The sequence below is a fragment of the Notothenia rossii genome, assembly GCF_949606895.1.
Source record: "Notothenia rossii genome assembly, chromosome: 11".
Classification (NCBI taxonomy): Eukaryota; Metazoa; Chordata; class Actinopteri; order Perciformes; family Nototheniidae; genus Notothenia; species Notothenia rossii.
In genome coordinates this window covers 7,710,464-7,738,165 of record NC_136910.1, presented here as the reverse complement: position 1 = coordinate 7,738,165, position 27,702 = coordinate 7,710,464, and the positions used below count along the sequence as shown (strand labels likewise).

Sequence of the window (27,702 nt, the reverse complement as noted above, 5' to 3'; positions counted from 1 at the left end):
ATGTCAGTTTAATGAAGGCAGGATTAGAGCTGTGTCAAACACACACACACACACACACACACACGCACACACACACACACACACACACACACACACACACACACACACACACACGTGCACATGCAAACGTTTCCATTAGTGTTGACTGCACATTCGGCCTGCAGTTGTCCAACCTGTGTGAAATTCAATTTGATTCAATTCAAAGATCTAAGAATGTATATATGCACCATAGCTAGTCCGAGGCTCCTCCAACAATGAAAAATACATATTTTATTAAACATAAAAAAATTTAAAAAGTGCAACAGACAGTTATAAATGTCCAATCTGCGAGTTAAAATAGAAATAAATACACTTTTCACAAAAAAAAGAGCCTAAAAACCCATATCTCTTAACTTCCGCTGGATGCAACAAGCACGTGTGATCAAAAGAGAGCAGTCCGTTTTATGTTAGAGCAAAGGCAGGATTATAGCTGTATCAAACACACACACACACACACACACACACACACACACACACACACACACACACACACACACACACACACACACACACACACACGCAAACGTTTCCGTGAGTGTTGACTGCACATTCAGCCTGCAGTTATCCAACCTCTGCGCGGTTCATGGCACACATTGGCTCTTTGTACTGAGCACAACAATCAGCGTGCCCTGCCCGGCGCCGGTGTAAAGGGGCACCGCTCAAGTGGAGGTCACTTGTCGAGGTGTTATAATGCTTTAGGCTGGGCACAACAAGAGGGGCAATCCACTTAAAGGGAACCACTAACCCCCACCACCTCACTACCTCCTCTCATATCCCCTCCAGGCCACCCCGAGCATCACACTTCTGAATGGAAAAAGGGAAATCGTCCCTCTGCGACATTTCAAAAACTGGAGAGGAGGAAGCCGGCGAGAAGCGAGCGGCAGGGTGGGAGAGAGGGAAACACTGTAAAAGGGAGGAGAGCCGGGGGGGGGGGGGGGGGTAATGTTAGTGACACAGAGCGTGCCTTTTAAACACAGTGCCTCGACAGCAGTGCCTAACATCTCTGTTAGAGGAGGATGAATGGGGTTACTTAGGTACATTAAAAGCTGTTGTGCATGTTGTCTATTTTTACACCCCCCTGTACAGAACAAGACAACAGTACTAGTACAATAACATTCAAGATAAGAAACAAAGAAAGAGTTGGAATATCACATATGAAACAATAACAAAAAAGACAAATGAACATTGATAGAGTTCAGATATTATCATTATAAATACACTTAATAAAATATTTTCCAACATGCATCAGTCTATTAATCATGAACTCAATGCACAGGTCGAGGTAAACGGTTTAAAAAGTCAATCAGTGAGGGAAGAGTACACCGTTTCAATGTTTTCCTGTATGTTCAAAATGGTTGCCAGTGGAGACACCCATAGTACACTTTATTTCTCTCATGGGAAGTGTGTTTTCACGAGAAGACGTCTTGTTTTGATTTCCCGCTCTCACTTCATCGCTCCGTTTTTCGCGAGCTTTGCTTCGAGGCCAAGAGGGCACGGCTTCGTTCGAGAAGCTGGATGGCGGAAATGGAGAAATCAATGGAATCATGCATGGATTAATAGGATGCAGCCTGAGTTGTAATTGCATCAGTAATGCCAATCATCTTCGTGTCCCTCTTTCCCCACGGGCTTTCCTGGAGCAGGTCATCTCTTATACTCCTCGTCTGCTTCTTACTTTGTAATGCAGGTCATTGATTTGTTGTGTGTCATGCAGAACACTTGGCTGCTACCGCATGTCAGGTAACCCACACACACAAACATTCGGCTCTGTCTTTGAGCATTGTGCATGCTTTTAAAATTCAGTTTTTGTCTCTTTTTGTTGTTATTCCCTTACAGAGCAACAGCAGAAACACATCTGGAACTCGTTTTCATATCAAATGAGCTCTTCCTATACCAATCTGAGCAGGAAGTAGTGAAACACATTTTTAAAAACAAACTTCGATGCAGCATAATTTCTGATTTCTAAATGTTGGCCATCTTTAACTCCAGATGTCACTAGCCCGCTGCTCTTCCAGCCTCTTTTTATGTGAGTAATCAGTAATGTTGATCTTTTCAGTATTAGAAAATACCTTGCAGAACTCACATTTGTAAAACAAACTGCCCACGGCTCATTGATTTGTTTATCCCCGTCATACATCCTCTTTACTCTAATTTACTTCCTCGTCCTTTTCTTTCAGCCTCTCATCCTCCCTCTCGCTCGCTCTCTGTGTTTCAGTCTCTTGTCTTTCTTAATAGAATTAACGGTGTGTCCATCCGTATGTACTAAACATCTCCCTGTTTCTGACAGCTAATGGGGGCCATTCTGAGTCCGGGATGACTGATATTGAGACATCCTTCCTCCAGGGTAACATCTATAGCAATTTTCCCTTGATTTGCTGAGTGATGGACTGTGCAAAAAGAACATAGACCTAATGATCATTGCGGAGATGGGCTTCTAACTCAAGGCCGCAGAGTGTGGGCGATTACAAGCTATACAATAAGCCATGTCTCCTCCCCCCTCCTCTCTGCCTTTCTCTCCCTCTGCTGAGGTATTTCCAGAATGCCGCCGGCCATGATGGATTTATGAGTAGGCCATACTTTGGTAAACACCGATGGTGGGCAGCTTTGTCCTCCCCTCTGTGATATAGTGAAGGTCCCCATAAAAAATGGGAAAACCAGGTTACGGCCACCATAGAGCTAGGCTAAACAATAAAAGGCTTTATGGGCAGATATAGGCCTGTACCATAAATGCTGGAATCTGCTGTCAGAGGGACATTAAAGGGATAATGACAGGGGGGTAGCTTTCACAAAATCCCTGCAGCCACTAAGAGGGTCTTTTTTTTTTAGAAGCACAGACACTGAGGATAGCCAAGCCCTGGTGTAGAAATCTTTAGAACAGTTTAACTTTAGGTCAGGCTTTGTGTGTGTGTGTGTGTGTGTGTGTGTGTGTGTGTGTGTGTGTGTGTGTGTGTGTGTGTGTGTGTGTGTGTGTGTGTGTGTGTGTGTGTGTGTGTGTGTGTGTGTGTGTGTGTGTGTGTGTGTGTGTGTGTGTGTGTGTGTGTGTGTGTGTGTGTGTGTGTGTGTGTGTGTGTGTATCCGGTAGATTGACAGAAGAGGGTTGGAAGCATTGCGGTGTTCATCGATGACTGCAGCTTGTTCTCACATCGAAGGGTCGGGCCCTCATTACACATTGGCTCGCAGTCGGGAAGCACAGCTGTTGGGTTTGGCTGGTGCTGCCTGTCTGGGCTGCACAAAACCAGCTGTGCAAACAAACACACACACACACACACACACACACACACACACACACGCACACACAGAAACCGTAATAGCAGCAAGGGGAACGGAGTGGTAGTTTCAGGTAGACTTAAAGCCAACCTCGGCACACACACACTCGCAAATAAACACACCGACATGCACCCAGGGGACATGTGAACCCGGCAGGAGGAAGTCTGGAACCATGCCAGCGGGTATGAGTGGGGGGTGGAGGGATTATGGTGCATCATCACAGTTATGGCATAATACTGTTGACAGCATGTTTTGCCCCACAGTGTGACAGAGACCTGGACATCACCTTGGGGGGAGGAAGGGCAAGGAGAGCACTTTTTACTGCTTCCTAACACCCCAGATTGGGCGTAGAATGAAGGAGAGTGGGGGCAGTAAAAATAGTTTGACACCCTCAAGGTCCAGCCGGCAATCTCCTCTCCGCCCTTGCCCATAAAACTCTTTGAATGGCCTCCTAAAAAATCCTTCTCCCCACTCTCTCCCCCCCACTACTCTCCGCTGGGCTCTTCCGAATCAAGGACTCTGTTTTTACCTCTGGTGGTTTCCCTCTATTATACGCACTTACATAACCGTTTATCTCCGCAAAAGCATCCACGTCTGAACGGGGCTTTCATCAGGCCACTCCATCCGAGGGCCTGGACTTTATGCAAAAACACTTTGAAGGCTGAGCTACACGCAACAAAGTCTCGCCTATCGGTGTTGAGTTAGGGAAACGATACGCTATCTCATTCTCTCTGGTTTTGCGCCCAGCTAAAGTACTTTTTTGTGTTTTTGTCTGGCACTTGTTGATGCTGGGCCAAGATCAGCCAATGTTGGACAAACCTTGTGTCACTCTTTTACTTTACACAGTCAGGAAGATGCATTACAGACCACAGGTCACTCTCACTTCCCTACATTAATGATAATCAAGTGTGTATGCTCATATTATGTGTATGGTTTTCTGTGTTTCTGGCACTAAACCAGCACTTGTCTTTTCTGTTGATGTGATGTAATGCAATTCCCTATACCCAAAAAGCACTTTAACACTACATTTGTTTTATACAAAGCATCTGGATTTATTCAGCTCTTTTTGAGGATGACAAAGTTGCTTCTTTGTTTAAAAATATGTAATCAAGCTTTGAGAAAATGACTTTTTTTCCGGCCTAATCTTGTATTCATGCCTCCCCCTTCATAATAAGCAATGATCAACAATCCGTTATCTCTTAGTTTGTTCTCTGCTATCACAGAGTATTACCCCAGGATGAATGCTCTCCCCTCGGAGAAGAAAACAGAGCTTGGAAAATTAGCATTTTCTGACAGCCATTACTCATAGGGCTAATCCTGTCAAGGAATGTGTGGCTGTGCTATCAGGGGTCGCCGCGGCCAGGCCTGCACACTGGGCTCTTATCAGGCAGGGTAAACACACTGGGGCCTGCATTAAATAAGTGTCACAGTCAGTGGGGGCGGAGCGGGCCGAGCGGGCCGAGCCCCCCTGCCAGGATCCATGCCGATAATCCCTCTCAGAAACCATGTTGGTCCGACCCAGCTGTGGCCTGTGGCTCAGGTGTGGGCGGGGGAGGAGGGAAGTCATTGTTCAGGCAGGGGTGTAGATTGCAACACAAGTCACACTGGTTTTGGGCCATTTACACGTTAATGATGATACATTTAAAATGGCTGTTAATGAAGCTAATGTATTCTGTCTAAAGATGCATTCACAGGCCAATTTGGAATAGTCAACATACCAAAAGAGTAGAAAACGCTTAATATTGCATGTAAAGAATTGATTTTGTTTTCTAAATCTACAGCCACAGAAACTGCCTTTACATATTTTAGACCTTGTCTGGGACACCCAATCAATTATAAAAATGCCAGACATATTCCGGATATGGTCTTCCTTTTATTTATTTTTTATTAAATAATACAGATTTTCATTTTCGATGGTGTGAAGATGAAAAAAGTCACGTAATCCTCCATGTTCTCCCAAACAAAAATAACATCTAGTAGTGGGTGCCTAGCCTTAATCTCGCCCACTGAACATGCACAGGAATTTCAGCTGGCAACCCTACTCCAGATCACATGACAATCACAAGTCATTGTTTTTTAAAAGCCACAACAACATGACTCATGGAAAAAGTTAGTGTTTCTGTAATTGCCACTATATTCACCATTTACATTTGATTGAATGACTAGATTCATGCCTATAGAGATCTGCTATAGCTCTGGCATGGTCTCAAGCCTGGTGGATGACATGTGCATGTTTAAATACAACAATGTTGCATGGAATGTTGCAGAGTAAAGGTGGAGTAACATTGCATTAGGAGTTGTGCAAGTCTGATGCAAAACAACTTCCTGGATCTAATTCCCCTGCACTGTGGGAAAAGTGATGTGTCAGTTACCATGACAGGGTGCCACTTTGTTGCTCTATGTGGGTGAACTGGGGGCGCCTCTCTGGGCAGCACTCGAGGAAAAGTGTAATGGTGTTACTCTGAGTGTACTAGGTGGGAAACCTTGAATAATGTGGGATGGGAGCGAGCCAGAAAGGCGAATCCGAGTCAGCCAGTGGGTCACCAGGAGTTGAGGCTGACTACTTCCCCTGGGTTCAGGAAAAGTTCAGCCGCATAGCATTAGGCAAATTAGGGAGACAGGGCTGGGGGAGAACAAAATACGGAGGGTAGGGACTGATGAGAGCATGGGGGGAAAAGGGTCAAATTAGTTGGAAGGAGGAGCCCCGAATAAAGAGTCAGAAAGGAACTTCCAGGAAAACATAGCGAGAGAGATCCAGTCTGGTGAGCTCTCATTAAAGCAATAAGTTATGAAAGACTCATTACTGAGCTTATATAATCATGTTCTGGGATACGTTTTTATTCACCTAAATTTGAGGAAGGTCGGCCCCCTCCCCTTGCAGTCCCATAGATGTTAGAGAGAGAGAGAGAGAGAGAGAGAGATCAATGGTGACGTCCCTGAAGGGGTTAAACGTAGGAGGAGCAACGCATGAAAGGAGACTGGGGGGGAGCAGCCGAGTGGAGGTGGAGCCAAAGCCCTCAGCTGCTGTGCCTTGTCACATTTTTGCAGAACATGATAGCCGCACGGCTCGCGGTGGGAATGATTTAGGCGTCTCTCTCCAAAATACAAACAAGGTGCTGCTGCTGCGTGTTTTCCTGGGACCCTGGATATCAGAGAGCGGGGTCTGAAGGACAGGAAGCCGGTTGTTGTAGCCTAGCGCACGGAGGGAGACCGGTTCATTGACGGGGCTGACAGGAGTCCACCCGGGACAACCGACCGTAAACCCTAAAGGACAAACTGCAACTACACGGGATTTCCTCCTTTCCATATTTGCGCTTTTCATCCCATTGATAATTTTCCTGCCTCGCGCACTTGGGAGATTTTTATCCTCTTTTTTTGGGATTTTTATTTTCTCTTTACGGTGTGGATACAACCTCAAATGTTGCTCTGTGTTTGAGCAAGGCCGAAAGGACCCATATATATATATATATATTCTGCTGAAGTTATTTTTATTATTTGTGTGCGTAAACCCAGCAGTGTTTCTCAAATTGGACACCATGCAGATTGTTCTTTTAAATTATGTTTTCAAATTGAGCGCAGCCGATTAGGCTTTTCCAGACACTGATTCACTGCCTCGGTTTGGGGTTTCGATCAATACAGGGAAAAAAATATGCCAAATGTTAAAACGCTCCCACTGTGTTTGGATTTACCACTTTTCCTTCAATTTTAATGCAGTTTTACCCTCCTTTGGCCCCCTTAGTTTCTACCTCAGTTGGTGGCGAGCTGAAAACCACAAGGCTCGCGTTTTCCTGCCACAATAGTTCGCTTTTTGATAATAACCTCCTGCTATCGTCCTGCTCCGTATGATGTATGAGAGCGTGGACGTTGTGGGACTGACTCCCAGCCCGAACCCGTTTTTAATGATGGATTACTACAACCAGAGCAGAGGATGCTTGATCCCGGAGAAAGGACTGGTGCCCGGAGCGCCCCATCCGTACAGCACGTCCATCAGGAACCAGCACTGGAACGGCTCTAATCACTGTAGGTGGAACTCCATTTCACTAATTGGGGAACTTAAAACCTCCATGTTAAAGTGTGTATTCATAGGCTTTATACATGGCGAATCATCCTCAGATTTATTTTTTTAATCTTCAGTATAAGGCTTTTATTCCCGTGTTGCCATCCTGTTTTATCTCAATTATTCAAACCCGGTAATGTGTCAAGCAGCGTTGCATGTTCGCCATCATCGAGCTTCATAACTGCATTATATATACTTGACCCACTTCCAGCTCTCTCTCTCTCTCTCTCTCTCTCTGCCTCTGTATGAGCCCCGGCTGTGTTTTTTTTTTATTATTCTGAGAAACGTCTGTGAGACTGCGGCGCTGTGATCCAGGCCACATTATCCAAAGCGTTTGCGTTCCAGAAATATGCACTTAATATAAACAAGGTTTTGCAAGCCATGCCAACGTTAATCTGATCAAACTTTCCTGCCAGTGTTATCCTCTCTTTGCTTCTGTAATCTGGATAGCTGCACCAACAGGCCAGTTCCTAAGCAGCACGGCCTCAACTGGACACTGTTGTCCATTTAATGTGCCAATGAGGATTTGTCCTAATTAAATGTATTTTAAAAGCAGTGGTGTCTATAGGCTATAGTTGGCAAGCTGGGTGCAACAACAACACACTGTGCTCTAGAAATATAATTGTACATCTTAAAGGTCATGAAATATATCTATCTTGACATTTCAAGAGAATATAAACTCCTATAATACTACATATTTCATTTTCATTGACATTTCTATTACAGGCCTTTCTGCCATGTCTAAAAATAGCGTGTCAGTGCATGATGATTCTTTAAAATGTCAGTAAGACTTGTGTGATTCAGTCACTGTGCATGTATGTGAGTTAGGTGTGGGTTTCTTTTCCTTGGGTTGAGCAACCACCGCCACTCATGGGAGATTTAAGTCTATTGATACGGTATCTGCTGCAATAAGAGAGTTTTATTGCTACAACAAAGTATCAGCGAGGACGATCCCATTCTTTACCTCAAAGGAGCTGCACTGCACAAAGCTCCAGCAGGCCTTTATAGAACAGATAGCTCTGTTGTCTTTCACAGCTGAAGGAGTGTAAAAGGCAGGAATCTCCACAGGCTCTTAAGGGCCAATTTCCTTCTCGTCGCCAGACTATAGAAAAACACGACAAAGGGAAGTTAAAACGGCAATTTCTGACGTTTGGCAGAGACACCAAAACCACTAAAAGAATGGTAGTGTGAGCGCTGTAGTTTTTCTTTGCTTCCTACTTCCAATTTGCATGAAATTAAAAATGTCTCTGGACTAAAAGGAGAAGTCTCATGCATTTTTTTCAAAAGCAGATATCCAGTAGGCTTCAAAGTTTTTATCGAACTGACCCACTAAACAGCTCTAGTGGCAGCATTGATTCAAACCATGTGAGCTCGTCTGAGGGAGACTGTGGGGGTTTTGCCCAGGAAAAGACCTCTGACCCCTCACTCGACTCCACATTGTGTTGCTCAACGGAGGACTTGCAGTGTGTGGGTGGGTGGGTGTGTGTGTCAGTTGGTGGGTGGGGGTTAGCATAGCTGCTCTTTGCCTTACTGCTTGAATGTAATAAAACATTTAGTGCACAACCAGGGGGGGGTGGGGGGGTTTGAGAGTGGGGAGGCACAACATCCGTTAGTGTCATCACGTGGCTCACAGGCTTATTGGATCACAGGGATAGAAAGCAAAACAGACGCAACAGAGCAAGGTTTTTTTTTCTTCTAACCTCCCGTTCTTAAGCAGGAATCCAAGGCAGTCAGGCTCAAAAGCACAAGACAATCCCAAAAACATCTGCTGCCTTTGTCTCTTTCTGGACTTTTCTAAAATACCAACTTCACAGACAGTCTCATGGTATGTTATCCTCTGCACGTGGGTTTGGAAACTGATTGCTGGTGGAGCTAAACATTTGTTTTACCCCCCCTTAGTGCTTTTCCTTTTTGGTCCTCTGTTTTTTTCAACCTCTCCACATTGGGCCTAACTATTCATTACAAGCTATACAGACGAGCTCTTGGGCTCTCAGAGTGCACTCAATGACATCTTCACAGAAGTAAACGGCCTCCTGGACCCATTAAGTGGCTTGGCATGAATCCAGATCATATGGGCGCTTCATCCCTGATGTTATTAGTCCTTTAAGGATGCTGCCACTTTAGATGTTTGACTGTTACCATCCAGTTGCTGTCAGCGCAGGTTTGTCCAGATACAAACAACATCAGTGAGCTATAATCAGAGCAACTTCATGGGGAAAATACTCTGGCCTTGCCGATTAAATGCACTTGCTTTTTTTCGCCAGCCAGAATCCTTACAGCAATTATGGGCTCATGCATGAAAGAATGTGTATGGCCTTGTTCACATGACTGTCACACACTAAAAAATGGGGGGTATGAAGGATTGGGGGATTGCATGGTGGGCTCTAATGCTCACCAGCCCATAGGCTTCTTGCTCTTTGTTTTTTTTCTCAGGCTATCCACAGTGCGAAAGAAAGCGATCACCAGGGATTTCCATAGAGAGTAGACGAGGCAGAGAGAAGGGCAAGCTTTAGCTAGTTTGTCCTCTGAAGGCAGGTCCGTTTTGAGTGGGCTATTGGACACGAACGCTTTGTGTCTGAGGGGCAAGTGACTGGCGGCTTAATCTGACTCATGTGGTATTTAAGTGCGGAAGTCCTTTTGCCTAGCAGGAGACTAGGCTCAAGAAAAAACAGATGGTATTTTATTGTTTTTCGGTGCAACGGACTGTATGAGCAGGAGCAATTCTGGGCAGTGATGAAGAGGGAGGTTGGTTGGAGTGGATACTTATGGAGAGGGAAGAAAGCAAGGAAGTTTGAGCTTTGCTAGTGAAGCGCAAACCCATGTGGTTTCTCTTTCTGAGGCTGAGGCACCAAGTCAATGTAGCAATTGTTTATAGCAACACACAGACAACTGTGAGTGACCGATCGAGGTTGGCCTTGCGAAAGAACTGAGAATTGCAATCCTTCCCCCCTTTATTTATATGTAAGGATTATGATAGGTCAGGGAATTGAGAAATACATAAACAACAGAGCAGAGAGAAGCTAATTTTGTTCCCAAACATAATTGAGTACTGTATTAGTTTGGCATTGAAGGGAGGTTGCTTTCCCAAACAGCTGGAGAAAAGGTCATCTAAGGCAGAACATAAATACCACATTTAGTTTCTTGATTAATCCACTGAGGAATTCTTGGCAAAGCTGATTACAACTTTCATAGAAATTACAACTTGTGACTTTGTTGATGTGAAACAGCATTGCAAATTCCTGGCCTTAATATTGCTGAACTGGAGCCTTTGTCCTTAATGCCAATGCCAAGTCCCTGAGCCTTATGCTATTTTCTACGTGCTATTAAACGTCCATGGACCTTGATGCTTTCATGGACATGTAGATGGGCGAATGACCTTTCCTCCGGGGGCTTTGTTGCTATGAACTTGATGGAAATGGTAGGATGGATGGACAGCATTGAGACAAGGTTCTTCCAGAGAGAGGGGGAAGCGTCAGGCAGTCTAGAGCCACGTCTGCCTAACCCCTCTCAGCCATGGACGACAGTGATTTAGTAGCCCTGAATGCCACGGAAAGTGAGTGTTTGTGTGCGTGCGCGATAGAGACAGAGATCAGTATGTCCACAGAAACACGCCTCCTTTCACCTTCAGGGGAACATCAATAACACATTTTGTCATCAAGGTATGTTTGTAATGGCACCGGGGTGAAGGGAGTTCAACGCTGCTGCCGCCGCTCTCCTGGGAAAGGCCGCAGGGCAGCATTTCACAACCCGCCATCACTCGCTCCCAAAGCAGCACCTTGCCACCAACCTTCAAAGCTGTTGCTACCGTTTTTTTTATGTGATATATCATATACTGTTGAGGCATTTATGTACTAAAAGAGATAACCTCAGATTGGGATGTCACCATGATTAAGGGAGACACATTTTTGTTTATTAATGCCGGTAGTGTCAGTCATCTTTTGAAGGTGAAATGAGAGGGTGTGGTCTTTTACCTTTGCCTTTGGATAAGCACAAACAATGCTGTGGCTGACTGGCAACTTTTCTTTTCTCCTGAGGGTGGCATATTGCAACGGCACTCCATGTTGAGCTTGTCAGATATTCAGCATATTTTCATCAGGGCACTTTTTTTGTGTGAACACACGCACAGGCCCCACCGATAGGGCCCCGGCTTGTTTGTAGAGAGAATTAGCCTGGAGGCAGCAGGCGGAGAGCACTGTACACCAGTCTGGTTTGAAGCTAAATCCCCAAACAAGGGTTTGTGTACACTGCAAAGCCCATTTTGATGAACAAAGCCGGGCAGACTGAAAAGATCCAGGCAGTGTCATTGATTCATCAGGGCTTAAAAAGGCTGCTGATTGCAGACATTGTGACATACGGCCGTAATCTCACTATCAATAATTACAGTCTTGCCCCGTATCTCTTCTGACACACACACACACACACACACACACACACACACACACACACACACACACACACACACACACACACACACACACACACACACACACACACACACACACACACACAGGTAGGAGAGAGATCGAAACAGTTCAGGTTAAAGGGGGGTTCTTCCCTCTAAAATATTCATAGCTTCTTCATTTAAATCAATTCGGCTCTACGGGGGCAGTCAAGCGTCAACTGTCAGAAATTGAGCCGGGCCTGTTGTAATCACTTCTTTACTTATCTCTACAGATGGCTTGTTCGCAATGAGCTCTGCATGGCTAGCTCACCAGCACATTGAGAAGGGGCTCTCCCCTCCTTTCCCCATCACTCCGCCCTATCTCCATGTTTCATCCCCACCCTCTCATAATGGAACACACATAAATTCATCTGGGTATTGAACCAGGGACATTCATCACCCCAGAATTCATCTGCGAGGCATTTTCATTCCCAAACTGTCTCCTTTCTCTCTCCCACTTTGTCTTTCTCTCCCCCCTCTCTGCTCTCTGTTTCCCATCTCCATGGTGGCATTCACCGCATTGCAAGCCTGAGCCGCGCAGTAAGTGTCACGATTAATCTTTAATGCTCGCCTGCCCTAATTTTTCCTCATATTTTACAAGACTTCCTGCCCTCCAACCCCCTTTTTTTTTTGCCAACATCCACTATATATAGAGTGATTACATTGAATGTCGCCTTGTTTCATCAGTTGTGGGGGACCACCGCCTTCCTTTACTGTAGTCGGCTACTAGCTTTAGGCTAGAGCACTGGGCGGTCGCTTCCACCAACATACTCATCCCCAGTCTGCCTCTGGGGGCCTGTGTTAACATCACATGGATGACAACTGTGAACACCTCAAAAAATTCACACAAACACAGCGATGGAATGCCCTTCTATTTAAAGAGCGGGACAGCCGAGGAAAGAGGGTAGAGGTTAGTATGCTAAAAATACAAGAGCCTGGCCGTTCTTCTGCTGTCTGAGCAGAAAATAGCTCCGTGTTGCTGCCATCCCAGTCAGCGGTGGTAACTAAGGAGCAGGAGAGAATGCTCTGCCCCGGATCATGTTTGTATTTAACGCGAAAAAGAAAAGGGAGATCTGTGCAACAAAGTCACCCCTTGGCTAGAATCCTGCTTGTATAAATCACCCTGCAGATCTTAAGATAGAAGATATGTCTCACTGCGGTCAATAACTGGAGGTCGTATATACCTGCCTTTCATGAAACCTGGTGTTGATATCTTTAACATGCCCCAAGGCTGCATGAAGGGGCACGTTTCTGTATGTCTTGATTTATAGAAGCGTCTTTTAAAGTAACTTTAGATATCCATATTGTGTATCGTCTCCTCTTAGGTTCTCTCTTCAGTCAGTCTACCTCAATGTGGTCCCACTTAGAGAGAGAGGAGCTCGGTCTGTCTGGACGCCACTGTCTTCTCTTTCCCACAGCCCCTCTGAATCATTTCATATTCATTACGTGTCTGGCTGGAGGCCGGCACTCTGACATTTGACTCTTGAAGGCCCATCTGGGACCGGGATGAAATAGACTGCAAACAGTGCGGCGAAGGTGGGAAAGAAAAGCGAAGTGCTCGATAGTGACTGATAGGACGGCATGTTCGACTGAAGGCTCGGGTTACAGGCCGCTTGTTCCCTGTAACCCTGTTTGTGATATTAGCGTTGTGTGAACTGGAAGATGCCCTGTAGCCGAGCACATCCGAACACGTGTGGGTTAAGAGGGGTAAACGAGAAGACACCGAGGCGGCTGGATCCTGTTTGTTATGAATAGAGCCACTGTGTGTTAAAAGGGACCCCGCTCTGATGTCAAGCGGGCCCTTCATTTCAGAGAGACGTATTGTCTAACTTTCGCTGTGACCTGCAGTGTCTTATCAGGGCCATTGTTGGTGAAGTACCTCGGCTGGGAGAGGGGGAGATATGACAATAATGAAGTGGTCATGTCAGATGCCGAGGGGCGCTCATTGTTCTGCGTAGAATAAATATGTAACCCGCTTTGATGCTAAGTTCCTTGTCCGGTTAAGTTGGAGTTTTGTTTCTGATGTTTCATACCCGGAGACAATGCACTGGCCTGTAAAGAAACCGAGATAAGGCCCTTAGGATGACATGAACCTTCCTCTCTGGATGAAACTAGACACATAAACGTCTTTGTGTATTCCTAGTCAGTGTTTTCAAAAGTCCCGTCGGCCGCCGGATGTTCCTTCAAATTTGGGACGGGGGTGGGCTGATGGGGAAATATGCAGCCACGCAGCACTTAGAGCAGAGAGAGCAGATTCTGTTATTCCCCGGGATTTTTGACAGTAACCTGAGGAAAGCTTTTTTTGGTAAGCCGAAAAGACGGAGGGCGGGTTGGAAAGAGAGGCTTTTGTTCAATCGGTTCTGCACACCTCGAGCTTGCGTGTCCATTCACCTTTTCCCAACTGTGTTTTCGCTTGTTTTCGAAAGGATGTTGTGGAGTTATTGTCTTTCCCTATGCACACGTACACTCCATTGTTTGGTGTGATGTTGCTGTGATCAAAGAGATACAATCAGATGCCCTTTGACATCTTGGCCTCCTATCTGTTTCTGCTCTTGACCAGGGGTTGACCAATAGAAAAAGGTGACAACAGTTTAAGCAGGAGTTGTCAACTTGCACATGGTTGCACACTTTGCTCGTAGCGGTTCGGTTCTTTGCCACCGCCACGGCGCAATACCCAGCTTTGCCCTTGTGCCATACGCGGGAAACCTTTTGCACCGTTGCCACTGTGGCTGTTGGAGCTAGATTATTGTGTCTGGGCTGTCAGCACCTCTCAGCTGAAAGAAAGTGAGCGGGGGAGAGAAGGGGGGAGAGATCTCAGGCATCGGGAGGGGAAGGGAGTGCTGGTATTTTCAAATAATCTCTGTGGAGCTTTTCTGGGGGTTTAATGTCATATTTGGCCTCTGGATTTTTACCCTTTTCGCCATTGAACAGAAAGTACTGCAGAGCAAAAGGGGAGAAAAAGAGGGAGGAAATAAGGCAAGGGACAACAGACATGGGAAGGGAGAGGCTTGGTGGGTGACTTATATTATTACTTTTCTACAGCGGCTGATTGAGCTTTGGAATTCATCCAATAGCTGCCAATAAGGCAAGCGCTGGCAAATTGAGTCTGGTACAGAATGACCTGTCCTAATTAGCCCATTACAGCATATGTCTTTATCATGCCCATCTCTTTATCCATCTTCATTCTTTTCAGTTTTTCGAGTGTCATAATGACACATAATAGCTTTTTTTATAACCTAAGGGTGCATGAAGATGCCTTGGCAAAACGTGTTTCCAATGTCCATCTTCATCAAGTTTTAGCTCGCTCCAAATCAAGCCTTTTCAGCAAAAGAGAAGTTAAACGTTGAGGGCAGATGGACGGCAGCTTAAGCCGACCAGCACTTTTTACTTTGTGCCTTGCGTGCAAAGCTGCATGGCTGCCCACATGTGGCCCTCCTGGCTACAGGCAGGAGTGGCAACACTAATCTTCTCTGCCCCGTGTGAATTATTGATTGGATGTAATGCAGTGATTAGACACATGCACACATGTCACTGTGCTGCAGTGGGGACCCGCTAGGATCCCTTCAGAGAGAGGGTTTCCCTCTGAGCCGCACATGAAAGTCTACCCTCAAGTGCTCCGGGGTAACCTGGCCACCCAGCCTCACCTTCCTCACCTCTAATCAACCCACAGCTACGTACATCTGAAGTTAGCCAGAGCAGAAATCTGCTCCCGCACATATGCTCGCTAAAGCCTTTCATTGCTGTAATCCCCGACACCTGGAAGAGATGCATGGGAATCTTGATCAACTGACTTTAAAGAATGAGGAAGCAGGAACTACTCCAAGGTTGAAGCCCATCCCCCTCCCTGCTGGGTTTCCTAAAGCCTGCTGGGATGCTCCCATGGCTTGACATGCCCAACCCCACCTGCCCTCGCTGCTCCAGTGCTCCACGCTCAGACTCCATCACTGGCTTCCCCTGAGCCGGCCTACTTGGGACTGTTTGATCTCATTGTAGAAGCAGGAGAGCTCGCCCGCTGCTTGGCAGGCGGAGGGAGAGCTCCTTGATGCTGAGGGTTGTGGAGGTGGAGCAGGCTTCAGTGGAGAGGCTTAATAACTGTATTAACATCGCCGTCTCCCCCAGGACCCTCGCCTACACAGCGGAGTTTGGAGGGGGGGTACTATAAACCTGCCTTCTTACACTTTGAATGCCCTGCCCTATCTCCAAGTCTTCTCACATGACAGTTTATTTCTTTATCACTTTGTCTCTTTGTGGCAGCCCATTTCCTGTAACTTCTCCATCTCTTCTCAGAAGTTTTGTTCTCTTTCCATCGCCTGGCGCTTTATTAATTAATCACAGATTGACATTAGGATCCATCCCAACTTCCCTTTCAACACAACAACCAAGCTGTCTTACAGATGTGTAATATTACGCTCTGCTCAGTATTTAAAGTATGGCTCTCCTTCCTCACCTGTGTGTGTCGCTATTCATGACGGGTCCCCTCATCCCTTGAATTATACATTGGAAACTGTTAAATTATTAATGGGCCCCACTTAGCTTAATGGACAGAGTTAACTGGGAGAGGCGTGTGTTGCTACCTGCAGAGGAACTGGGTCGCAGTGAGCGTCACCCAGTCCCCCTCAGGGTCATGATGGGGCCCCCGTCACAAGGCCCAGTCGGCAGGGGCCGGCTGGGGTTAACTGGACCCCAGAGGGAAAGAGGACAGGAGGGAGAAATGGCAGCATTAACAACAGGCTCACCTGAGGCTCTGCTCGGGTTTCTCCCACTCGTGTGTGTGTGTGTGTGTGTGTGTGTGTGTGTGTGTGTGTGTGTGTGTGTGTGTGTGTGTGTGTGTGTGTGTGTGTGTGTGTGTGTGTGTGTGTGTGTGTGTGTGTGTGTGTGTGTGTGTGTGTGTGTGTGTGTGTGTGTGTGTGTGTGTGTGTGTATATATATATATAATCCTGTACATGCATGCAATCATACTTTTTATGCCACTTCTGTTCACACACATGCACTTACAGATGGAAGAGGCATGTTTACGGTTTTACACATGGAGGCACAAAGTGTTTTTAATCCAGTTTTCCTCATGAATAATGATCTGATGCTGTTTACTCCTTCAAGAGCATTGCATTTTTAAACTTTTAGATAACAAAACCTTTACCAAGAGTCTATTTGAAGCTTCGTGTTGCACCTTTGCATGTACATAAATATTAAATACAATAAATAATAATCTAGAGCAATGGGCAAAACAGCATTTCAAGTAAAGCTTGTCATGACGGAATAAGCCAGTCGTGTTTGTAGCTCTGCCAGTGTTTCTATACTTGCTGTTTCTATTAGCCAGTCAACCAATGATTGTCGGCTGATTGTCGGATAAAACATGTTTTATCTTCCATATAATTTTTATTAATTTATTTTCTATTCTATCTATGCAAAATACCACATTTATTTCGACTGACATTGTAGGGAAAATGAACTTTGTCTCACTAAAAACCAGTCCGCTAACTGGTGGACAGTAATATCACTGTGTGTGTGTGTGTGTGTGTGTGTTCATCAAATAGCTCCCTCCAGGCTACGTGGAAAGGTCAGGGATCCATGCTGGAAATTAGTGTCTGTGGACGCACACACACACACACACACACACACACACACACACACACACACACACACACACACACACACACACACACACACACAGGGGAAGAAGGGAAAAGCTCAACCCCTACCCGAGGAAGCTAAACATGTCCTTCATTACATCTCTAGTAACATCCCACTGCTCCCTTGATGACTCTGCCTGCTCTCATCAGCTATTTTCCTAAGCACGGCGCTAACTTAACCTCCCGGTGCTACCGACAAGCACCTCTTTTTTATGTTGTTTTTTTTGTTGCATTAGCGCTGACACTAAAAGATAAATGAGTCTGCCTCTCCCCGCCCACCCGTTCTCTCCTCTCGCTCGGCCCAAATCTTGCACTAAGGAGCCCCCTGACGCCACACATCGAGACAGCTGAATCAAATGTGTGTCATCAGTCATCATTAGGGTTCACGAGCAGAAGAGCTGCGGCTATGGGTGCACCGGAGAGCCTAAGGTGTTTAAAGCTACCACTGTGATCTTCGTTGGCGTGCATCGTAGTAATTTCACCGTACAAATGTGTAGAATCCTTACGAACGATCTGGTGTTTTTTTTGTCTCATCAATGTGCATCTGGCTTGTTGTCCTCTGCGTCTGGTTATTCTAAATATGTCGGCTGTCTCCTCGGGGTCTTAAGGCTACTTTAACCCCCACGTTGACCTAGTAACCTCCTCGGGTCCCGGGCATCACTGAGCTCTTTAACAGACTAGTGACAGGATAATGGCACATTCGCTGCGTCTTTTGGTCCACACCTTTTGCAAATACCTCCACTTACATCCTCAATGATATGCTTTCAACTCCAAACCTTGACATTGGTGGCTAATTTACGAAGGCAACTGATGTCATTACGGGATTCAGGTACAGAAGAGGAATGCACGTTATCCTGCTGAGGCTTGAAAGCGAGGGGCAAATTACAAGCGAGTTTAACTATTAGCTCTAACTCATGTCGAAGAGAACATGAAGTGACGAACCTAAATGTGTGTCTGGATTTAAAGGAGAACGGCCCGGTGAGATTATTTAGCGTTTTCGAACACACACTCCACTCGCGGAGCCTCCCCCACTTCCACAATCCCGCTCCTGCTCTGAAGTTGAGAAGATCAGCCCCTTGTAATCTTTTCCCCCTGTGATTGACTATTGTGTTGTCCACAGAGAGAGTGAGAGGAGGGGAAAGGGAGAACATGAGTGGAGAGAGGCAGTTTAACATGACAAAGCTTGTCCCTGTTGATCCTCTCTTCTCCTCCCCAGAGCCTCTTCTCTTTCTCCCTTCTCTCTTGATCCCTTGTTCCCCCTTTTCCTCCACCTCCTCCCGGCCTCTCCACTAGTCCACTTCAGCCCTCTAATGCAAATAGCCTCTTTTGCCCCCTCCATATTTATGACCTGCTTCCTCCACTGTTAAATATGCGCTTAAGAACGAAAGGCCCTGAATGCTGCCAGTCACATTGGATTAGAGGGTATCAATAGGCAGATAACCTCTCTGTTAAGAGTGAGAGGAGAGCAAACACTCCAGCATGAGCATTCATGAGGGTCTTTTGGCCTTCAAACACTGAGAGGCACTGTGTGTGGCACTCAGGGCGATAAAGATGAATAGGGGGTGATTAATGTGTGTGGATGTAATTTTAACGCAGGCGGACAGAATCATGGCATAAGTTACGTTTTGTGATATTTCTTCACCTGTTTTTAATGAAATGTGTGTATGATCTCATTCTGATTCAAATCACATGTGCACATATCTTCCAATCTCTAAGTATCAGAATCAGAAACAGATGTATTGCCGAGTAGGTTAACACATAGGAGGAATATTCCTTGGTGTATACTGTACGGCACAGTTAAAGATAAAATGAAAACATTTATAAAAAAGCTATTAAAAAAAAATATGATGTTAAAGGTGGGGTAGGTAAGTTTGAGGAACCGGCTCGAGATACACTTTTTGTTATATTCCATGGAATGCTCTTAACATCCCGATAGCAATAAATATATTAAATGCTTTGACAATAAATACATTAAAAAATGTCATCTGTGGAAGCCGTGGCGCTGTAAAAAGCACGACCAATCAGCTGAGCCGGCCCGGCTAAAATAACTGGATGGCCTACCTGCCTGTCAGCCTTCCATCTGTGCACAAACTTATCTGGTGCCCTCATTGGTCATGTGCGCGTCCGTGTGTGTTGGAGGAGGGGCTCTGTAAGGAAGTGGCAGATTTTTTCCGGTTGTGTATTTTCAAATTCTCGAACACTCGAGCCGGTTTCTCAAATTTACCTACCCCACCTTTAAATTAAGATATAGGGAATTATTTACATTAAATCTGGATATACCAAAAAACGACATAACATATAACACTATGACAAAATCTAAATTAGATTAACATATGTGCAGTATTTTTATGAAAAGGAAAGCTGTGCAGATACAGAGAGGTAGCTTGTGTACAAATGTGCCAAGAATTTAGAGGGTTGTGCAGAACTGGCAAAACTTGAATTAAATGTTTTGCACAGTGTGCATTAATCTAATGACGTACAACCTCTCTTCTTTACTCATTTGTATTTACTTTCCAGTGATTATTTTAAGTTCACAGGAATATATTCAGGCCTCTGACCCTTTGACCTCTTATTACAGGTTGCTTGTAATGTCGTTGACCTTTATTTTACGTGAAAAGAGGGAATAGAAGCTTGTTTGGCAGTTGCACTCATTCTAAGTGGCTGTTAGACCAGAGCTCCAGCCGACTTAAATGTTAACCGTAAATGTTTTTGAGAGCTAATTCGGGATTGGGTAGGTTTAAAAAAAATGCTTTGGCACCATCTTAGCTCCTTGCATGCGTGAGGGCAGTGCACACACTCATTCACTCATGCACACAATTCTATAATTAAGTAACGCGGCCACTCTGTAAAAGGGAGGCTTAATGTTTCATGAAGACATTTTCACAGTCAGAGCGGTAACATTAAAGACCGGTTTGCGAGAGCCTGTGGTTTCACCCGTGTGTGTTTTTCTTGTTATGATCCAATGGTGACCTTGATCTTGAATGATGTGCCAGGAGCTATCGCAGCTGTATGTCTCTGGGAAGGGTTTGTTAATTCACTTTGAGAGAGTTGACAAAGGGAGGTTACGCTGTGGTTACACCTTCTCTCTTTCTCACATTCTCAATAGTGTCTGGAAGCGAAACCTGACAGCAGGCACGTCTTTTATTTGAAGGGCTGCTGTTCTCCTCAGATGCCCTCTCTTCTTCCTCTCTATCTTTTCCTGGTCCCTGGTTTCCTGCCGTCTCTTAAAATAGATCGTTGATGTCGCTCAGCTGCTGAATGCTTTTGATCAGCTCGTAAAAATAAATTCATTCGAAAAGTTGTGGGCATAAAGTGCCTCTAGTTATCACTTGGATTAGACACGGAAAAGGCTTCTCCCATTCAGAATAACTCATTCATAGGGCGGGGCAACATCGAAAACATTTAATATTACAATATGTTGGACCTTATATCACAATATCCATACTGCGACAAAGTTGTATGGTGGAGTTTTGGTGTTGCTTATAAATCGTGAAAAGACGATATTTATGCCATTTTACATTACGCCATCCAAAATATTGGTGTATTTTTTATATGTATATAGCAGAATCCTACATTTTCAAAGCCTCCATACCATGTTGAAAGAACTGCCATGTACCAACTGTATGTTCAGACTGTTTGTGACTCCTTTACACACACATTTTCCCTTCCTCACACACACTCTTACTACAGATATCATGTTAGGAGCGTCCATGCCCACACCCCCCTGTGCCTGTCCTCGTGCTGGTATCCTCTGCCGGCCTTTTGCCCCCCTGTGCCCACCGCCACGTCCCTCACCATCAGCTCATGCCAAATATCTCCAGTCACCTCAGGGCAAGTGCCAGCTCACATCGCCCCCCCGTCAGTCAGCAGCACAGACAGCTGCCGGGTAGAGTTACACCGTGTTACTCGGGGTTGAAAGGGAGCGCTGTTGCCAGGGAACCTGTGTTTCTCTCCGGCAAGATGGCTGCCTTTTTATGTTGTTTGCACACAATTAGAGCCATTTAACATTCAGACGCCCATGTGATTGAAGGAATTCCAGAGTTTTTTTATACATGTGAGCTTTCTGTTTTTGTTATATGCTCATAACTATCTGAAGCCCAGCATTCAGATGTGGTAGAAGTACTCCGATCTTGTGTAGGAATACTCTGTTACAACATATTATATGTTCTGATTATAATTATTGATGCATTAAAGTGTTATCAAAGCTGGTAAAGTTGCAGCTAGTTTTATTAACGTTGTATACTGCAGGGTAGCTTGTGAATTTACCCCAGCTGTAACTAAAGTCTGATTTAAGAGTTGATTATATTTCACATCATTAATCCAGCATGAAATGGAAATACTCAAGTAAAGTAGAAGTCTCTCAGAATTGAGTCAATGCACTTAGTTATTTTAAACCACTGCTAGCATGTGGCAGAAGCTACTACGGTTGACATGAAGCTGCTGCGAGATGCCTGGCCCCTGTGGACCTCACCTCTGCCTTCTGCTCGATCCCTCGCCCCCCCCCTCCCTCCCCCTCCCCCGCGCCCTAGTTTGTCCACACATGTTCCGAGTTCCTCCTCCATTTGCTGGGGCAGCAGTGATAGGAAAACCTGGTGTGTTGTTATTCCAGAGGCCTGGCAGCGTGGAGAGGGAAGTTATCTTGGGCCCCTGGAGAAGGGCTCTGGAACATGGTGGGGGCCGCCGGGCTGATAAAAACCAGGCCTCGCTTGGACAAGAACATGCTGATGTTCACACGCACAGGCTGCCGTGCACATACCTACGCTGCACATGCACTCAAGTATGCAAACAGGCAGATGCACTCGTTTTGCACGAGCTGCACATTTTCATGCTTTTTGTGTAATCAAAGAGAAGGAATGCATACATTTAATGTTACATATTTACACATACTCGTGTACACACCCACACTGAACTCCTCCACACCTCCCCAAGATGTAGAGATACCATAAATTACTCCTGCTAAACACAACCTGGTGTTTTCCCCACTTCTGGCCCACCATTTCCTGCTGTTTGGGAGGGATCGCCATAACAGACAAGAAAGACTCCTTGCTCTGCAGCGCCTTGCCCTTCGGCCTCTGCTCGGACCCTCATCCATCACTCATGTTCGTGTTTTTCTTGCCGTAACACTCTAGATTGAGGGAACTATTTGGCCTCAATTTGGAGCACTATCCATCAAATGTGAGTCTTGGAGTGAGCGTAGCCTTCAAACGTACTGTGCAGCCCTTTAAGGACTCAGGCTGTCACATCCATTTCTGCTCTCCCTGCAAGACTTAAATATCTGCAATGGTTGCAAAACAGCATGCTGCCGTTCCTCTGAAATGTGGACCATAACATACTCTGTTAGTAGAAGTGATGTGTCATGCAGAGCAGAACATTATATTGGAATCAGATTAGGCTCTCAGCTTGATCCATGCTCTTCCTCCCTTTTACTCTGTGAGCGTCATAGTGTCAGACGTGTGGATAAGAAAAAATAAGTTATGACTCCATTAGAAGCCATGTATCATGTCCAACGCTGTCATTGCGCAACATAGCAAGTATGTTCCTGTTCTATTGCTCGGAAAGCCCGGAGACTCATTATTCGTGGCAGCGGACATGCTCTGTCTTCACATTGAGAAGATTGCAAACTAGACATGTTGTATGTTAGGCAGGAGGATCCTCAGTAACTCGCCCTCACTGGAACGTGCAGATTAATACGACCTAATAACATTTATGATATGAGTGGTAGTTCTCCTCATGTAACAGAATCAGGATCAATCTATAAGGCAAATTAATACTGTCATTTATCTGTTTCAATTTGTTGTATTATTTTGGTTAATAGTGACATTCCTGTGTCTGATACTGTCAGATTTGAAAGCTTTCGCTGTAGTGATGCTGCTCTAAAAGAAAAAATCTCTTTGGCAAGGATGGACGGGAGGATGTAAGATGTTAAAAAGGAGTTCCTGTTAGAGAGCAAAGAGAATGTCAGACTCAGGAAGCGGGACAGGTAAAGGGGGAAGGTGGAAAGTGGCGGGAGTCGGGAGTGGAAAGGCTGGATTCAGTTACAGTGAATACGGGAGGCGTGAGGCTGGCTGTCTGCCCCCCTGCCCCATGTTAACCTCCACTGCTCTCCTTCCTCTGCGTGTGTGTGTTTTCACTTATGGCTGTCTGCCCTGCCGCCAGGTTCCTCCCCCTCTCCCCTCCAATAACTGTTCACACTCTTGTGTTTGAACACAAACACACCCCACTGTCGCTCTCCTCACAGCTGTCAGTAGCGCGTGATGGTAGATGCTCATATTCAGATGACGTGCGTGGCTTGGCTGTCGGTAATCAGTGTGAAGGTGGAGAGCAGAGCCCCCCCATCCATTTTCAGCGCAGAGCTGTTGTGACGCTTTGTGAGAGAATGGCAGGATTTCCCTGTAAGCAAGGAAACAGTCCCATTTCCCCCTCCAGCAAATGAATAGTGCTGAGAAAGCATTCCCGCATGTGTGTGTTTGTATCGTTTCCCTGCTGCTTCCCAACATTCCTGACTTAAAGAAAAAGTCTGAATATTAGGCAGAAGTCAAGCACTCTGCATGAGTGATGCACCTCTCCGCTCACTTGTTGCTCTGTTTCACTGCACATCAAAGCTCTTGCGTTGCTGCCAGTCGTTTTTATGGACATGCATGATACATTGGCCTACAACTCCAAGGGTTTCTGCGAGGAGGCCCCCGTCCCCGAGGCTGTTCCATTGGCAACCCTACTTCATTATTTTAAGCAGACTTCAAAGTGGGCCCTAATGCGGCAGCCTGTGGCACGGTGGTCTGTGCGGTGTCTCCTCTCCTGTGCGCTCGCTGTATGGAAAGACAAATGGACCTCTATATGTTCCTCCATGTATCTGACACATGGCCAGCATGTGTGTGTGTGTCCAAATAACCTAATGGCAGCCATGGGAACACAATGGCCCGTGATGGAGGAGGATTCAACAAAGTGGAAGACGCTGTGAAAGCGCTCTCCTCCTCGGCTCTCATCTTCTCCACTTCTCTTTACCACAATGCAGCCGGCCAGCCAGCCTGCTAATGTAGTTACCTTCCTCCTAATGATGGTGAAATCTCATTAATATGCTTCACAGCTGGGCTCAGTAACCAGTGGGGATGAAGGTAATCAAATCTCAGAGGACTAACCCAGAGCTGAACCTCAAGAACTGCACTGGGCAAAGACAGCAGAGTCTGGAGGCTTGATAATTGTGTGTGTGTGTGTGTGTGTGTGTGTGTGTGTGTGTGTGTGTGTGTGTGTGTGTGTGTGTGTGTGTGTGTGTGTGTGTGTGTGTGTGTGTGTGTGTGTGTGTGTGTGTGTGTGTGTGTGTGTGTGTGTGTGTGTGTGTGTGTGTGTGTGTGTGTGTGTGTGTGTGTGTGTGTGTGTGTGTGTGTGTGTGTGTGTGTGTGTGTGTGTGTGTGTGTGTGTGTGTGTGTGTGTCTTTTTCTGTGTCTGTCTGTTTTTTTCTGTGTGTGTGTGTGTCTTGGTCTGTGGTCTCGATGCCTTTGAAGTGCTGATGTTTGCCAGGCTATCTTATGTCACTACTACAGCTCCGGTTAGTTCATCATCAGAGTAGATTTCATTTCAGCCTTGTGCATATTTGTCCGTTTTAAGTCCAGGCATGCTGTGATTGCTTATGGAGGATGTGGCTGCGCGGGCGCGGCCTCTCTCTAAGTGCACTTGTGGCTCATGATGTATGCAAAGTGAATCCGAAGAGCGGCATTACAGACCACTCACACTTCAACTTAATTAAATGACCGGTGCTTTGGCTCTGAGTTGGAGAACACCGTGCTGCATTTAGCTATTAAGATATCTGGATTCTCGCATGCTCACAGGGTTTATTATACTCGTCTGATATGTGAATATCAAAGGAGAGATCTCAGTACATTCAGTCCAGGACTAGGTCATCCAGAATTGTTTTCATCAGATAAGTATGCTGTTGATTTGTTGCCGACTCATACACTGTTTAGAGTCTAAACAGTGTATAGGGGTGTCAAACATTCGGCCCACGGGATGACTTTGCAAAGTGTTAAAATGACAGAAACATAAAGGGCATTTTCTCAACTTTAGTGTATTTTGTATACATTAACAAGTCAGGGGGATAACTTAACCTTCTTCCGCACTTTAGTTTGTATAGAGGTTCGGAAATGTTTGTAAAATAATTCAATTTGTAATTTCATTCATTTTTAGAATGTACTTTTTGCACTAAAACAAAGGGAACACTTTTAAGTTGTTGTTATTTATAGGTTATAATGCTCTGATTTTACTGCCCCAAGATCAAATGTGTGTATATTTGGCCCCTTAACTAAAATGAGTTTGACACCCCTGGCTTAGAACAATTAATACCAACTTAAAAACATGATATTTGATGCATCCATTGCTTTAAATGTGTGAGAATCAGCAAGGAAAAGCTTGTTTCCAGCCAGAGCCAATGGTCAAATGTTACCTGACACGCCTTCCTCTAAATTGGCTCCTGATGTTTCATCTTAGTGCTGTCAGGTTAGTTTCCGTTGGATTCACCTGCGTGTTCCTCAGACTGGTCTGACAACATGCCAGGCTGCAGTCTTCAAAGCAGCCTCATGTTTGGTTTACAAGAAATGCGGTGTGATGTGTGTTTCACCTCCCAACCGGAGACTTCTTATCAGTAACTCCTCAATGTTTGTTATTTATCAGCGTAGGGGCGTGTTATTGTCTCTTCATGTTCCCCTCCCTTGGCTAAAGGAATGATATTCTAGCTGTATCTCGAGTATTAGTTACCGTGGTGTCTTTGCAGGCTGTTGAGGGCAGCGGTGAGAAAAGTACTCAAAGTACTCAAAGTAGAAGTACCAGAGTGTTGGAATACTCTGTTACATGTATGAGTGCATCAAAATATACTTAAAGTACCAAAAGTAAAACTACTTATTCTGCAGATTGGCCCATTTCAGAATAATACATATTATATGTTTTGATTATTATTGATGCATTCAATTGTTATCAAAGCTGGTAAAGGTGCAGATATTAGAAGAACAAATAGTGAAAAATTGAAATAAAGATTAAATTCAAAGTAAATCTACTTTGTTACTCAACATCCCTGCTTGAGGGCCCGGAAACCTTTGCCAGACACATTCCCAGTGTTAATACGTTGCAAGGAGATGGAAGGAAGCCCTCCAGGCCAGCGTGAGTCACTTCTTCCAGTGTTTGTGCGTATGATTTTGTAGATTTCGCACAATAGGCATGCTTGTATGATGGTTGGTGTTGATCAGGGCTTGGATGCAGGCTGGTGTTGAATAGTGCCCGGGCGAGGGCTGCTGAGGGGCTAAGTAGCTCTGCCCTCTCTGCCGAGCCTCGCTGTCCACAGGCCTGCCATTGTCTCGCTCCATGCCTCAGCCTGACAGGGCTCCAGAAGCCAGCCATTGTATTTAATTACAGTCGCCAGCCCCCTCACAGACTCTTGTCCTCGTGTTCCAGATTTCCATGGGTGCTCTCATTAAGACTGTGGATTCTGTGTGTGTGTGTTTACGCACTGTGTGTCCAAGCGTTGAAGCTTTTTAAATGACTCCGGGAAACCCTTATGAATATGTAGGCATGAGTGCCATTTTCATGTTTACTCGCAAATGTGTGTGGCACATACGTGTCTACGCGTTCTACAGAAGTAAGCTTTAACATGGATAAATAGCCCTGTGGCCACACTAATAACGCAAGGCCGTAATCAGTCCGCATCAACTGAAGCAGAAGAGCGCAGAAAACTCTGAATGGTTCTTTGCTAATGAGAAAAATATGCCATGTTACGTAAGAGCTGCTCTGTTTAAGTTGAATTTGTTTGATGTGACTGTGGTGACATCATGGCCAAGTGGCATGTACTAACATGACCCATAGTGACTCCAATCAAAATGACAATGAGATGCAGAAGATGCCCTTTTTCACTAGCTTTTGCACAAAATCACCTCATATTTTTCTCTTTTTAACCACAGCAATATAACTGTGTCTTCTTACTGCCATATGCATAACTCTCTTTGCTGGAAAATAGTATAATTCTTGTTTATGAGAACATTTCAACACCCCGTCTCAATCGTATCACTCCTTTCCTAGTTTCAAATATATTCCTATTTGTAGTTTTCTGAGCTGTAAGTAAAAACCTGACAGCGGTGTGTGTCTTAGACAAACTCGATGAGTCTCACTTCATCAGTTTTTGTCTGTTTCTCTTTATGTATTGCTCAAACACAGGGCGGTTTTCTGTCTTTGTGTGCCTCCCTGCTTTCCTCACTTCATTTCCTTCCTTCTTCCCGTCAAAAACATTTCCTTCC

At 45.3% G+C, this 27,702-nt stretch overlaps 1 protein-coding gene across 6 annotated transcripts in view; it reads left to right on the top strand.

Moving 5' to 3' along the window:
- raraa (retinoic acid receptor, alpha a) overlaps positions 1 to 27,702 on the top strand; it is a 152,063-nt gene that overhangs the window by 106,693 nt on the left and 17,668 nt on the right. Inside the window, exon 1 of one of the 6 annotated variants that reach the window (XM_079659689.1) lies at positions 6,320 to 7,323. The exons of 4 other annotated variants lie outside the window; for them this stretch is intronic. In XM_079659689.1, the coding sequence (XP_079515815.1) occupies positions 7,146 to 7,323 (178 nt within the window). In that variant the 5' untranslated portion in view covers positions 6,320 to 7,145. Of the gene's footprint in view, positions 1 to 6,319; positions 7,324 to 27,702 lie in introns of those variants that run through there. One more of the 6 variants, XM_079659688.1, reaches the window with a different exon arrangement.